The following is a 15,096-nucleotide window of genomic DNA, read 5'->3' as shown; positions in this document are numbered from 1 at the left end:
ATTTGAAAAAATAAAAAAAAAAGATTATAACCATATGTTTTTTTCATACATATTGTCCATCATCATTCTAAGATATCTATTGAAAGATAAAATCAAATAATGTCCCGAAAATGTGTTCATCGCCGAAATATTGCGAGTTGGGAAAAGTTTCTCCATACAAAGGTATTTACAACTTATTACAATGATCTACGATCCTGTCCAGTGTTTTCAGTACCTGCATAAATTGAATGCATGGATTCTGATACATAGAAAGAGTATGGTGTTCAGTATGATAAAATATGAATTTACATACAAAATATGACTCATCATTTTAACATTATTGTCAGGCCTCTGTCAAGTCTACTTGGTACATTTCGAGCGGTGCGGAGTGCTTACGATTATTTTCATGCTTCTTGAAAGTTAATTCCAAAATAATAGCAAAAGTTAACGGTAAAAGTACACACGCGGCCGGTTTAAAAAAATATGCTTCAACGTATAAGCGCAAAAGCATCTCCAGTTGAATGATTTTTTCCTATCTTTAATTTGAATTCTAAATTGATATCTACACTGTCAGATTTCAACATGAAATGGAGGACAAGTGTTAAAATGTAAAAAAAAAACCATACACAGGTTTAATCAATCCTAAATTGTCTATGGTATTAAAGATACAAAAGGGTATGACGACGGGCATAGTCTAAATTACATATGTAATTAGTGGATAAAAATATTTACTTTGTTTCACATGGATTATTAGAAGAATATGTTAGGTTATTACATTAGTTCAAATACCAAGAGAGAATATTAATTTTGACTGTGAATAAGGTAAAAAAACAACAGAAAAAGAAGTAATATTCCTACATATTTGCTAGGAATATGCTAGGTATTGTCAAGAGCGTTATCAATCATAATAAATTACTTCAACAAGTATGACGACTTAATATATAATTTCCTTAATTGAATGAAAAGTAGAAATAAAGTCGTTATAATTTTATATTTGTAGTTGTATTAAATAATGATATAATTTACGCAATTGACACATTGTTCTTAAATTGATAAAAGCAGATAATAAAAATCTTCACAGCGATAATTACAAGACCACATAAATACTCAATTCCAAGTCACTAGCAGTATTTCTTATCAGATGCAATTTCTGGCCCAAAAGAATTTTTATAACCCGAAATGTAAATGAAATGCTACCACATGCGCTTGTTTTATTTACAACAAGAAATATCAAAGAGTTTCTGTAAATTCATTACACAAATGTAAATAAAACTTACATAAGTTCGCTTTATTCACAACAGGGAACATTAAAGATCCTACGGGTATGGCGTCTGATTTTCTGAAGAGGTATAGTATATCATCCAGGACAGGTAGTGATTTAGTCACCCGAACATTATTGACAGATCTATGTGTTTTCGTGAATGTAACATTTAATCCTCGTTGTCTATAACAAAAGCTGTGCACAGCTAACTCAGAGCTATCCAAGTCCTATTCTGTATTTGCATATTACAGAGTTATCTACCCTTGCGATAAGGTATTGATTGTAACGTCATGTGATTGCGTGCGTAACGTCATACTTTTCGGAGAAAACGACGTGAATTGCGCTCACAGAATAATGACGTAACAATCAATACCTACCCGAAAGGGAGCTAACTCTGTAATATGCAAATACTGAATATTCTATTGTGTTGTTTTGATCATCACGAAGGTTCCCACGTTATTCACGAAATGATTATTGAATGATAGGATATGGACAAGGATATTTATTGTATTTATATTGCATCAATGAAGTTCATGTCGTTGATTTTGAGGTTCAATTACGCAAAACCATTGTTTCTGAGTGTAAATATAGTTCATTTGTGTTAATCGTTTTGAAAAGTTTCTAGAAATCACTTTTAATTGAATCCCATATCACTGTATATGATAACAAACATTCTTATTTGAATGTCTCTTATTGTGTAAAATATATGTAGCTCAGATGACAAAAGCCTTGTGAAAATTATAGAAAAGTTCTTACAGTGTGAGCGTTCGGTAATTTGCTGTATCACGCTGGTGGTTCAGTGGAGTTATATCTATACGGGTGACTACACAGTGTGTCACAATATAGAACAACTCTGCCATGAGATACTTTTAACTGTCTATAAATGGTGGATACACGACACCTTAAGGAATGTGACCTTCTTTTAGTATAACCTTTGTTATACAGCGATCGTGTATATTGGAGATATACCTTTTTGGTTTGAAGGCTACCACCATTAGATACTACTACGTACAATGATAGTTTGATACATGTTTAACTATGCTGGATAAGATTAATTGATATCACTAGATTATTATCTTTAAGGTACAGTATAACCTGTCTAAACCGGATGTGAACGGGACCAGTCGATTTGTTCGGTTTATACAGATGTCCGGTTTATAGAGGATAGAACCTTGTCACAATATGTTCACATGGAAATCATCAGAAGAATTTTGTTTATTACAGCACAAACATTTATTCTCACATATGTACATGGTAGAACACAGAATTCCACCCTACGTTTTCTTGGTTTCTGAGGTGTACATGTACGATCCATTTCTCTTGGTGTGCTACATCCAAATGAACTCTCAGAAGTCATGTGTATATTTTATTGTTAGAATTGACCTTGAAAAGTATTCACAAATACAATGTACATGTAACAAAACTGTCGAATGAAAACTGAAAAGTTGTCACTATCTAGCCCTTAGTATACCGGTACAGGTAAATCCCCTTAGGCGCCTCATGATCAGTCCCATGTTGTGAAAATATTTTTACAAAGAAATGTATAGTAACATTTCCTAGACAGTTCAGGTTTTCAGAGTAGACAGGTTCCGGATTATGCAGGTTTTGGGTACTATAGTTTATTAAGAAATTTGCCGGGATCAAACAAATTAATCGGTATAGACAAGTTTCCGGTTTATACAGGGTTCGGTTTAGACAAGTTATACTGTATATATAATACCAACTTCTTAACAATGATGGTACTAGAACTTTTTTCATTAAGACATATATATAATACCAATTTCTCGACAATGATGTCACAAGCATTTTTTATTTGAGATATTATATACATGTATACCATGTCAACTTCTTACCAATAATGTCACAAGCAAAAGTTTCTTTAATATATATATACAATACCAAATCCTTGCCGATGATGTCACCAGTAAAATTTGATTTTAAGATATATATGCAATACCAACTTCTTACCAATGATGTAACTAGCAAAAATGTCTAATGTATATACCATGATATCACTAGGAAAATTCTCTTGTAGGCAATGTCAGTCATGTTCAACCAAGCCAATACATATTGTAAACTTTACAGTAATTCTTTGAATATTTTGTCAATAAATATGAAATATTGGCCATGACATTGCTATTGGCTACGAGTTCATTTATAATTTCTGAAATTTCGCTTTACCTAATGTTGTTCAGTGCATATTATTACATGAGAAGAACCCATCTGAAGATCTTTTTGAAGCTCAGACTAAACAGACCTTGGTATCACATGAGAATATTGACTCTGGTTTCTATCTAAGGATACATTTTATAAAGCTAATACTGATTTAAGTGATAAACCGAATGCATATTTTAGTGTCCAATTTCAATTCCAACATCAAACAGTTCCGAAAAACTAAATCTTGACTTTTGTCCCCAGATTCGTTTAAAAGAGATATTTTCCGAAATGATTGTCCATTTGAGCCCGTTGCAAATTAGAGTGCATTTACTGATTAATATGCTTTCCTATAGAATAAACCATACTGATAAACCTACGGTTGCTTCTTCACTATGAATTCGGCTATGTTCACAATGACATATTTTCTATGCAATATTGACCTTTGTTTGGTAATGAACGCTCATCAGCTTACCGACAAAGACAGACAGAGAATGAATAATTCATAAAGATGAACAATAAGGAAAGTAACCTACATAATATGTTGTTATCATTTAGACAAGGATATAGGTTCCCCAGGGGAGAATCCAAGGGTGTAAATAATTATCGAAAGTAACCCATATAATGGCGTTATCCTCAACACAGTTAAGTATAAAGCTATTTACCATACAGGCGAAATGTGTAGATCAAAGCTGAACGTAGAATGTCTATTAAATGGATCATAAAGAGCAAATAAGTGTCAATTATTGATGAAATTTCGTTCTGTGCTGATCTTTTTAACAGTGCTCGATGTTAACAGAGGAAACAAGACAAATAGCAGCATGAAAGTGATGCTCATTCATTCATTCATCAATCCATCCATCCATCTATCCATCCATCCATCCACCCATCCATCCATTCATTCATTCTTTATTTCATCTGAGAGAGACATGATAAAATTATTAATGATAAAGGAATTCAAAGTAAAAGAAGTTTAACACGTGACGTTATCGCAAATCAAAAATGAAAATTAAACAGTCATAAAGAACTTGTAATTGACAGTAAGGAATGCATGAGACGCTGCTCTTATGAAGCGCGTGGTCATCAACTCATAATCTTTGCTTGGATCGATGTTAGAGTCTGAACTCACGAAGATTTTTTTTACAAAGTCTTCACCTGATGTATACAATAGAAAGTTATCGACTATTCCCGTATATCTGCCACTGGTAAAGAAGGTGACGTCACAATATGTGACGTAATGCATTAATTATACTGATCCCAAGGTGGAAGGAATAGTTTGGGTTATAGATATCTTTTTTTAGATATCGATGATACCTTGTACTTCTCTATTTCAGATTTGGTCATCATTCCAGTTTATAAGTTTTTGGTATCTTTGCTGATCGTTCAACAGTATTGCTTTGAGAACAGCAACTTGTTGCTGTTTTGATAGAGCGACTTTTTGCTTTATGATATCATCTTGTTGCTTTGAGGAGAAAATCTGAATGTTTTGAGGAGAGCATCTTGCTGTTGTTTCGAGAAGAGCACATTGTTTCTGTTTTGGGGAGAACAACTTGTTGTTTCTAGAAGAGCAACTTGTTGTTTTATGATATCTTGTTATTGTATTTAGGAAATCCATCTGAATGTTTTGAGGAGAGCATCTTGTTGGTTTGAGGAGATCACCTAGATGTTGTTTTGAGGAGAGAATCTTGTTGGTTTGAGGAGATCACCCAGCTGTTGTTTTGAGGAGAGAATCTTGTTGGTTTGAGGAGATCACACAGCTGTTGTTTTGAGGAGAGAATCTTGTTGGTTTGAGGAGATCACCTAGATGTTGTTTTGAGGAGAGAATCTCTTTGGTTTGAGGTGATCACCCAGCTGTTGTTTTGAGGAGAGAATCTTGTTGGCTTGAGGAGATCACCCAGCTGTTGTTTTGAGGAGAGAATCTTGTTGATGTTTGAGAAGAGCTCCTTGTTGATGTTTTAGATGAGCACCATGTTTATATTTTGAGGAGATCATCTTGCTGTTTTGAGAAGAGAATACTGTTGATATGATTGGCGAGCAATGTTAGGGGGATGTTTTGTCGGAGTAATCGTATCAATGGATGGTTACTTCTGACTCGTCTCTTGTTTTGTGAACATCTTTATTTGTTCAGTTAATATGAATAACATCCCGGCTTTCAATCAGTCAGTTTTTGTTTGTTTTAGATGGCAATTTCAGATGTTTAACGGAAAGAATACCTGTACCATTTCCGTTATAATATGGCTACCCATTATCAACTTGTATGCATAACGACGGGAACTAGCGTATCTGTTTTACAGTAGACAACCTATAGTACTATAGCAGCAATGAAATACATGTCCATTGGTGGTGTTGACATCATCGATTCGGGATTTCTGTTATTGTCCGTGGATGCTAATGACACCACTTTATTAAAATCCTACAAAGATACGATGGACGCATGACAACACACCGTTAGAAGTTCAATATGAAGAGGGTCTCGACGGCACACCTCAATTCTAATACTATTATGGGCGGGGTCAATACCGTGTGGAGAAAACAATGTGTACAGAGTCAGCGACATCAAATAAATATGGTTTCGACGTTATCCGGAATACATTAGTCACTGTGAAGCTTTCAACTCGTCTAATGGCGATCAAATTTACCTACACCTGTGTTTTCGCTCCATTAACCTCTCGAGAACATTAAAGCAAGAACTCAATGGTGGATATATCTCCAAGTCCAATAAATATATAAAATGTATCTAGAAAAAAATGAACTTTTTATTCATGAAAGTATGACATGATGACCTTGACCGCACTTACAAATTGTCACATGGTTTCTAACTTGGATAAAGGTAGTTTATTAGGATGTTTGTGTTCACGTTCTTTTTGTTTTAAAAGTAACAGCTGTCATTAAAATTTTCCGGGGTTTATAGATTAAGTCGGAGTACCAGAACTATTAAACCATCTAGGATCATCTCCTGACAAATACGCCACATAGGTCTCGAACCCAAGTACCTAGGTGTGGAAGGCTACAGTATGTAGTGATAAAGCAATATCAGGCATCTTTACCAGAACAACCTATTTTGTCAGTTTATAATCATATCCTACGAGTTTATAATCATATCCTACGAGTTTATAATCATATCCTACGAGTTTATAATCATATCCTACGAGTTTATAATCATATCCTACGAGTTTATAATCATATCCTACCAGTTTATAATCATATCCTACGAGTTTATAATCATATCCTACGAGTTTATAATCATATCCTACCAGTTTATAACCATATCCTACCAGTTTATAATCATATCCTACGAGTTTATAATCATATCCTACCAGTTTATTATCATATCCTACGAGTTTATAATCATATCCTACTAGTTTATAATCATATCCTACCAGTTTATAATCATATCCTACCAGTTTATAATCATATCCTACCTGTTTATAATCATAATCTACGAGTTTATAATCATATCCTACGAGTTTATAATCATATCCTACCTGTTTATAATCATATCCTACCAGTTTATAATCATAATCTACGAGTTTATAATCATATCCTACGAGTTTATAATCATATCCTACGAGTTTATAATCATATCCTACCTGCTTATAATCATATCCTACCAGTTTATAATCATAATCTACGAGTTTATAATCATTATCTACCATATTTTTCCAGTTTATAATCATATCCTACGAGTTTATAATCATATCCTACGAGATTATAATCATATCCTACCAGTTTATAATCACATCCTACCAGTTTATAATCATGATCTACCATATTTTCCAGTTTATAATCATATCCTATCAGTTTAGAATCATAATCTACCATATTTTTTTCTAGTTTATAATAATATTTTACCAGTTTTTTAATAAAATTCTACCAGTTTATAATCATATTTACGTTATTTTACCAGTTTATAATCATATCCTACCGGTTTATAATAATATTTTAGTTTATTTTACCAGTTTATAATCATTCAAGTGTAGGCGAATCTCATAAACTGTTAACTCTCACGATTTAAGTTACAAATCAAGATCAAAATAATTACTTTTCGCGGATATGAAAACTGAATTAAAAATATCTTTTAACATTTTGAAGGTAAATCATAATTTGGGAAGAAAAACTTTCACGAAATAACCGCAATTGCGAAAATCTCCAAAGTAAATCGTACGCGAAAGAAAATTAGTGTACAGTATACGATTCAACGATGAGTTTTTTTTTTTTCATCCTTCCAGCAATAGTTACAGAACTGTTTGTTGTTGAGCAGTAATTTTCAAAATAAATTGTAGAAATTTGGGAGGAAACAAATTCAATTCGATATCAGTTGGTAGGGGTTACAGAATATTTCTCTATTTTTTTTTTCTTTCTCTTTTTTGCGAATTTGCATTACTTCAGGGTGCCGTCCTATGGTCATTGTTCTTCATACAATTAACATTTGTCAACGATACTACGTAACGAAAAGAATCTCGCGGTGTATATAATGTAAACAGGTATTGTATATCGCACGATCACCTGTGGTGCTAATTATTATAGCAATAGATTATTGAGAGACTTACCTGATGCGGATAGCCTAAGTGCCATGTAACGTTTATCCTTGTTCCAGCCTTGAAAGTGGTGAGGGCTCCCAAACCTGAAATAAAACAAAATAAGATAAAATAATGTTTGCCATAACATTGACTTAATCTTCGATAGCTCATATATCTATTTTTACTTTTTTTTATTTTATTTTTCTTCAGAAAATCGTTTACCTCGTCACTAACGACCAATCAGAACACTGAATCGTCAGAACTACCAACCAGAACTTTGAACTTGTCGTCGCTAACTACACGTAAAATATTGAACTAACTACAAACAGATTATTAAACTTTATGCTAACTACAGGGAAATTTATTTCAACAAGGTTTTCATTTTAGAAGAAAGAGGTCATAACAAATCGTGGTTTATGAAAATTGCATTTACATGTATTTGGCTCTAAGTAGTTATTTTTCAAAAGATACATAAAAAACATTCGCTAAAGGTTAATTCTGTTTGTGTATTTTTCACATCACTGAATATTTTTAAGTTGTTTCTATAATAGATAACTTGACATAGTAGTGTATTTTCTGTCTTATGTTATTTTTTGTTCAAATTTAATGGTTGCAGTAAAACAAAACTGAACTGTTCCCGTCTCAGACAAAATATTTAATCAGTAGTGATTTTGAGATGGTTTTTTTTTCATAAGAATATTACTGGTTCCGGTTTCGAACCAAATGTTTTTCCCTTGTCCTTAAATGGAAAGGGGAATTAACTCTTTCAAAGGGTGCATTTCTTAGTATTAGAGATATCTCTGGCCTCAGTTCTTCGAGTTTTGTCTTGGTCGTTACAAGTTTCTTTTTATATCCAATATTTCTCCCTATTTGGTCACTATCAAAATGTTACTGATATACGATATCGCTATATATATTCTAAATTGTATTGTTTTAAATGTTTACATAAACGAATAATACACCAAGATCACATGTGTACATCATGTGTACTTTATAGTAATGAAGACCCATAAAACATCTAAGTGACTGGTTTTATCCTAGAAATATGTACACAAATAGGCTAATTAGCAATTATAATTAGACAAACAAACATGACAGTTTATAGGTATACTGATGTCTGTAGAGCCATGCAGACGAGTGTTGGATCACCTTATTTACACCAAACTCGTAATAAATTAAATATTAGACATGTTTCTTCTCTCCGGCGAACTTTATAATGTCCATGTAAAACTATGTATGCATATATATTTTACATTAATAGTTACAAGCTTACACATGTTTTAAAAAATTATCGTGATTTGCTTCAATGACATTAGAATTACGATAGTACTGCCATCCCCAGATACGTTCTCTTAATTAGCTAGACTTTTTCTGTTATCATTAACTACATTTTTATTAAAAATTCAAAGTGATTTTAGTTTTGCTTTATCCATTTAGAGTATTTCAAATTACTATTGGAACCGAAACACTACTTAACAGAATTCTAAATTAGCGTCCAGTATTAAAATAGATGAATAAAAAAGTGTAAATTAACCTCAGTGACTATAAATCACTTATTTTAAGCAACTTTTATTTTTCAATTTATTTTTTTTCTTTTCTTTTGCGATGCACGTTTGAATTAAAAAAAGATTATCTGGAAACTTAAATTTCATGCCCTATCACCTTAAAATACTGATTCTGTACAAATGATGTAACGTTTTATGTTGGCAATGTATTAAGGAATTCTTTATCTTGCCCTAGGGGACAGAGCCGACAAAGGGTTCCTAACTTCAATACAGTGCTACACCTGTCAGTCATTTTGATCTATTGCCCATGTATAAAAACATAACATGTATTTTATTCAGTACGGTGGCCGATACCGGCCAATTAGCAAGTGTAAATATTAAACAATTTAACATGAATCAAAGCATGCAATGCACATGTTACAAATTCTGTTTTGTTTTTATTTCCTTTCCGTTCTTGATACAACTACGTGTATTTGTTTTCAAACCTTGTTTAAATAGAGACTGAACAGTATTTTGATTGCGTTAAAGTATCCTCGATAATCCCGGGGTTCCGATCACTTACTATCTCTACACCCCTGGACTATCTCATAGTAAAACTGGAGGCAACAGAACAGAACAGAACAGGTAATTTAGTCGTTTGAAGTACATCAAAATTATACATTTTCACCATTATCAATCTCTATCTCATTTTCATATTTAATTTCTGTTTCTTAAGAATTCGATTTTGGTTTTATCAGTACAGAAAGAATTACGAGGCCAATAAACCATACGAAGACGAAAAGTGAAACCAAATATCACAGAACATATAGCCCAAAATAATAAAATGACTTTAGTGTAGGCCTAGCCAATTTCTTCTCTTCTCAAATTTCTAAGTAGTTTTTCCGGGTGCCCGAAGAAAATAATGCCAGAATGACGCATCGTCGGGAACCCATGAACCATCGATATCATAGTTGTAGTGTTCACCACAGGGATGACCCACCGAGTACTAGTACTATATAGAGTATGATTTTTACCTTTTTTTTTATCTAAACCTCTAAAACGTCTAAAAATGGTCTTAGGGCACTCGGATGGGTCCATGATTACATAATCTATCACGAATTCTCAGATCTCCGTGCTGTTCACAAGCGGCTGTGGGTTTTCTACCATATGGGAAAGGCAAAAAGCAGTTACATATGTGCCAACATATTGACGTTTCTGATTGGTTGTCAAGTTTAACGGGTTAAATGTTAACTGTGTATTGGGGGGGGGGGTCGTTTTACACGTGTGAAGTGACTTTGGAGACAGATGTTTTTATAAAATGTATTAATTCAGATATCCTATATAGCCCCCCCCCCCTTTACACGTGTGAAGTGACTTTGGAGACAGATGTTTGATAAAATGTATTATTTCAGACATCCTATACAGCTCCCCCCTCCTTCTGATCTTTCAGAGTTACTTCCCTTCGTTTCAATCTATAAAAATGAGGGGAAGTAACCCTGATACATCAAAATGTAACTACATTGTACCAGGCCCTCGCGCTTATACAAACAAGAATCATTGATTCCTCTCCGTAGATTTGATTTGAAAACAAAGAAGAGGGTTCATGTGTTGTACAATGAGTGTTGGGTACAAAACGTAATACGAGATAGAGTGAGTGACTCATTTTCCATGCCCCTGTGTATTGGTGTATAATCTTGTTCCACATGACCCTGTGCTAGGTACCAATGTGTATACATCTAGTCGACACTTAATACTTTTTCTGAACTTTCTTTTAACCTGAATAGCCATTCAACCATTTACAATTCAATGTTATATCTGACTTAATACCTTATGTATCATATACCTGCAGGTATGTACAAGATACCACGCATATATAGTTGTGTGTTAGCTACATTTTGTATATACGATGTTTTGTGCTTTCAAATCTCAAGTTCAACCTGCGTGTCAACACCATAAAAATGTCAAATTTTAATTTTCAACATAAAATCAATACCGGGAAGTTTAGTATATACATGCTTATGCCTAATGGTCCCAGTTTTAGCGTTTTTCCTTTTTCGGTAGAGTACGTACAATTGGTGTTCAACTGTTCTAAAATGCGATTCGCATTCATGACATCTGAATCCAGGCAACACTTACATACGAGGTTATTGTATTTCATTTGTGATCCTGTTTGGTTGGTGAAGGTATACCACAGGCGTTTGGCATGGTATATCATAAGTTTCATCAATAAACCCTAATCAGAGACGGATCCACTTTAGTGCAATTACTTGTGCGTAATCTCTATTTTTAGCAGTTGTTTTTTTTTACAAATAAATTTGCCAATTAAAGGCCCACTACCTTTCCGAAACGGCTTTTAATTTTTAAAATGGGAATGTAAAACGAGATCGATAATTGTGTAGAGTCGCAAAAGTTATTAACTTACCGTTAATACTACACTCATCATCATCTCCTGAACAAAATAATTAAAACAATTAAATGTTAATTTTCATAACGCGGGTCGTCTTATGTTTCTCTCCGTCGTCCTAATTACCGCGCGGTAGTTGAATACTACTGCGCCAGACGGCAAAGCAGCGAAATGAATCTCCACAGTTTTTTTTATATAATACGCAGGAAATCTTGCATATGTTCGGTGTTGTAACCTCATCTTAGGCCATCGATATGTATTTTCTTAAGTTATTAATGTTTTTAAGAAACCTATAAAATTTGCTCCGGAAAGGTAGTGGGCCTTTAAATTGAATAACATCAAAGGTATCGAACGAAAACAATTGTGAATAATTCGACGTGTAACCTTCAATTATATATCCTATTGAACTAAGGTAATTAGTTATTACGAATTAACATACGGAGTTTATAAACGCATTGTGAAACTTGTGCTACAATTAAAGCTCTACGGTAGTGTACTAATAGTATTTCAAAATTGGACGTTGACAAGGGGCCCTATTAGCCCCGCTTCTTTTAAAAAGAATAACTGAACAGGACAAACGTTAATATCAATGGGAAAGAGGAGGAAAATAATTGATTCTTTTGATTCTTTAAAGATTTTGTTATCGGCTCAGAGTCAAACACCAACTTCATTTCACTTTAATATCTGGAATGTTAGAAGGTTTTACCAAGGTCACGTGAGGGGATTATACCGCATCACTGAGGACACGACTTTAAGACATGATGCGTAATTTATTACCGTGACAGACAACCAACAGCAATAACTTGTCTATATATTAAAGTTTAAATTCCTTCCTTTCAACCGGAAGTCCTGACGCGCATGTACGTCATGTAGTAAAATTATACTTTTAAGTCATGATCTTTTATCGGGATCCATGTGCACCTTGATTTCATAAACATTCATTTTTACACCCACTGATCATGAGCTACATTAATTTTCTATCTTGTCGATTTCACGAAGCCTGATAAATGAGTCTAGCCTACTCACTGATCATCTGATCTAGTTATAAGCTGATATTGTTTGGAATCTATTGTGTATCTATCTATTTTGTGATATTTTAGTATGATTAGTAACAGTTTGTGGGAACGCTGAGGCTTGGTCTGTGGAGAAACATGATATTATACAAATTTTCTATGTCTCTACTAAAACATTAACCGAGGATTTTGTTACCTGTAAGCCTTGGTTACGTAACTTTGTACACAAATACACGCTTTGCTGAGTTAGGCTGTATGTTACTAATAAAGACAAGATGACAGTTGACATGCCTGTATAAGAGTGGAAATCGAAAAGTTCGCTCTCGGCAATGATCGTACATTTGTACAACAATAATATCTACATTGTACAAACATAGATTGCCCTTGGATGACGTCATAGGATATACCCTAAATGTCACATTAACATTTCTATACATGAACGACCGTGACTAAGGGGATGTAGATTCCTTATTGTAAAACAACGCTATAGATTACTAATCCTTTGGTCCCAAATTCCCCCCAAAGCTGCTAAAAGGTGGACATCTCCACTAACAAAGAGGTATGATCAAGTAATGTATTGTATTGACACCCTTGTCAAGCGAAGATGTAAGATGGAAAGCGGGTATGTGAGGTAAAGACATTCTCGATACTCCAGGGGTTCCGATCACTTACGATGTATAAATCGTATAGATCGTAAGTGATCGGAACCCCTGGAGTATCGAGGATGGGGTAAAGAGAGAGGATGGGGATGGGGAGTCGGGGTGAGGTTAGGTCCTGGGGAGAAAAGATCGTAGGGGAAGGGGAGATAAGGGATGGGAAGGAGGGGGTTGTACCAGTATTTGTAATAGAAGAGGGTTATGACTGGGAAGGGATAGGAGGGACATATGTTTCAGAATTAGGAGAAAAAAGAAAGTTGTGATAGAATAAGAAAATAGATGTACATATACACCAAAGACATAGAGCACGAAGACAGGACTAGATATAGGTGGGGTGGGGTTAGAAATAATACCTGTTCATTGTAGCTTTAAAGTATTTTGTGGTTACTTCATTTGTAGAGATAACAGCATTTGCAGACACGCACTTAGTACATCTTGGTGACGAATTTGATATCAGTCATGTAACTGATATTTCAGAAACGGAAAAGTAAACAGATACATGCGTGTTGTTTTTAACCTGGCCGAGGATCATTGAATTGGTAATTCAATATCATCGCAACCGCTGTCGGATTGCATTACACACAAATAATCTTAATGCAAGTGTCAAGTAATATATGTGTGGACAATAGGTAAACGCTCCACCCAGCAAACGTAAAATTAGATCTACCATATAAAGTCAATAATGTACTTATTACAATGGCCTAGAAATAAACAACGAATGGGAGAGATATCGATCTATCACACTGGTCTTTTGTACTGACACCAATATGTCTCGTGTGACAGCATATATACAAACCTTTAGGCATTCCACAGGGCCCCGGGGTTCGGAGGTTGTCCAGGAAATCCAGGGCATATGTCCGAGCAGGTGGAAAAGTCAGAGAAACATGTCCATTTCCAAAGAGGAAACACAGCGTCAGAAATAAACATGTCACTAATAGTTTAAAACTTGCCATTCAGAATAATACTGTATTGTTAAAAACCACACTCCTTATCTTTGAAGTAGCGAATAAAAATCCAATGCAAGTCACACAGGTAGGACCAACGAAATGTTTCTTAAATAGAAACAGGTATGTAGTAGATGTAACAATATGTCAAACTGCTACTACATCAGGTAGCCAGTTTGGTATTGGCTGACGGGAACAGGTACGCACACACTACACCGATAGGTATATATATATATAAGGTCTATGTACCTGGCGATTCCATTCTATATCGATTCCATATACGAGTACCACTCACTGATGCCGAACCACGGATCGAGAAGCTCGTTATAACGAATGCACTGATTGGATCACCTTTATTCATTAATAACTCATAATGAGGTCATGACCCCGAGGATCTCGTGCCTTACATATATAGCGCTCTAGATCTATATACAGTGTATATAGCACATGTACGTGTGGGAATTCTTAACGGTGTCGACCCCGCCCTATAATCCGGGTATCGACACAATCAACTGTAAAACGGGTAGCGAATAGATCTATTTTTAAATACTAATAACAAATGTTCAGTGTATACGACTGTATAGCTTAGTACATGAACACATAAAAAATATCACGTTGAGTGTTTTTTTGTATTTCAATGACATGACTTATCCACACTTTCTAAATTTTATCTGAAAAAGT

At 34.3% G+C, this 15,096-nt stretch overlaps 1 protein-coding gene across 2 annotated transcripts in view; it reads right to left on the bottom strand.

Annotated features, from left to right (window-relative positions):
- Positions 1-14,851, bottom strand: part of LOC138324920 (uncharacterized) — a 50,650-nt gene extending 35,799 nt beyond the window's left edge. The window contains exons 1-2 of one of the 2 annotated variants that reach the window (XM_069270169.1): positions 14,268-14,851; positions 7,945-8,018 (exon numbers count right to left, since the gene is read on the bottom strand). In XM_069270169.1, the coding sequence (XP_069126270.1) occupies positions 7,945-8,018; positions 14,268-14,424 (231 nt within the window). In that variant the 5' untranslated portion in view covers positions 14,425-14,851. The remainder of the gene's footprint in view (positions 1-7,944; positions 8,019-14,267) is intronic. The other variant, XM_069270168.1, reaches the window with a different exon arrangement.
- Between the last annotated feature and the right edge of the window lie 245 nt (positions 14,852-15,096).

Source organism: Argopecten irradians, chromosome 6, assembly GCF_041381155.1.
Source record: "Argopecten irradians isolate NY chromosome 6, Ai_NY, whole genome shotgun sequence".
Lineage (NCBI taxonomy): Eukaryota > Metazoa > Mollusca > Bivalvia > Pectinida > Pectinidae > Argopecten > Argopecten irradians.
Note: the sequence above shows the minus strand (reverse complement) of the source record. Positions and strands in the feature narration are given on the sequence as shown.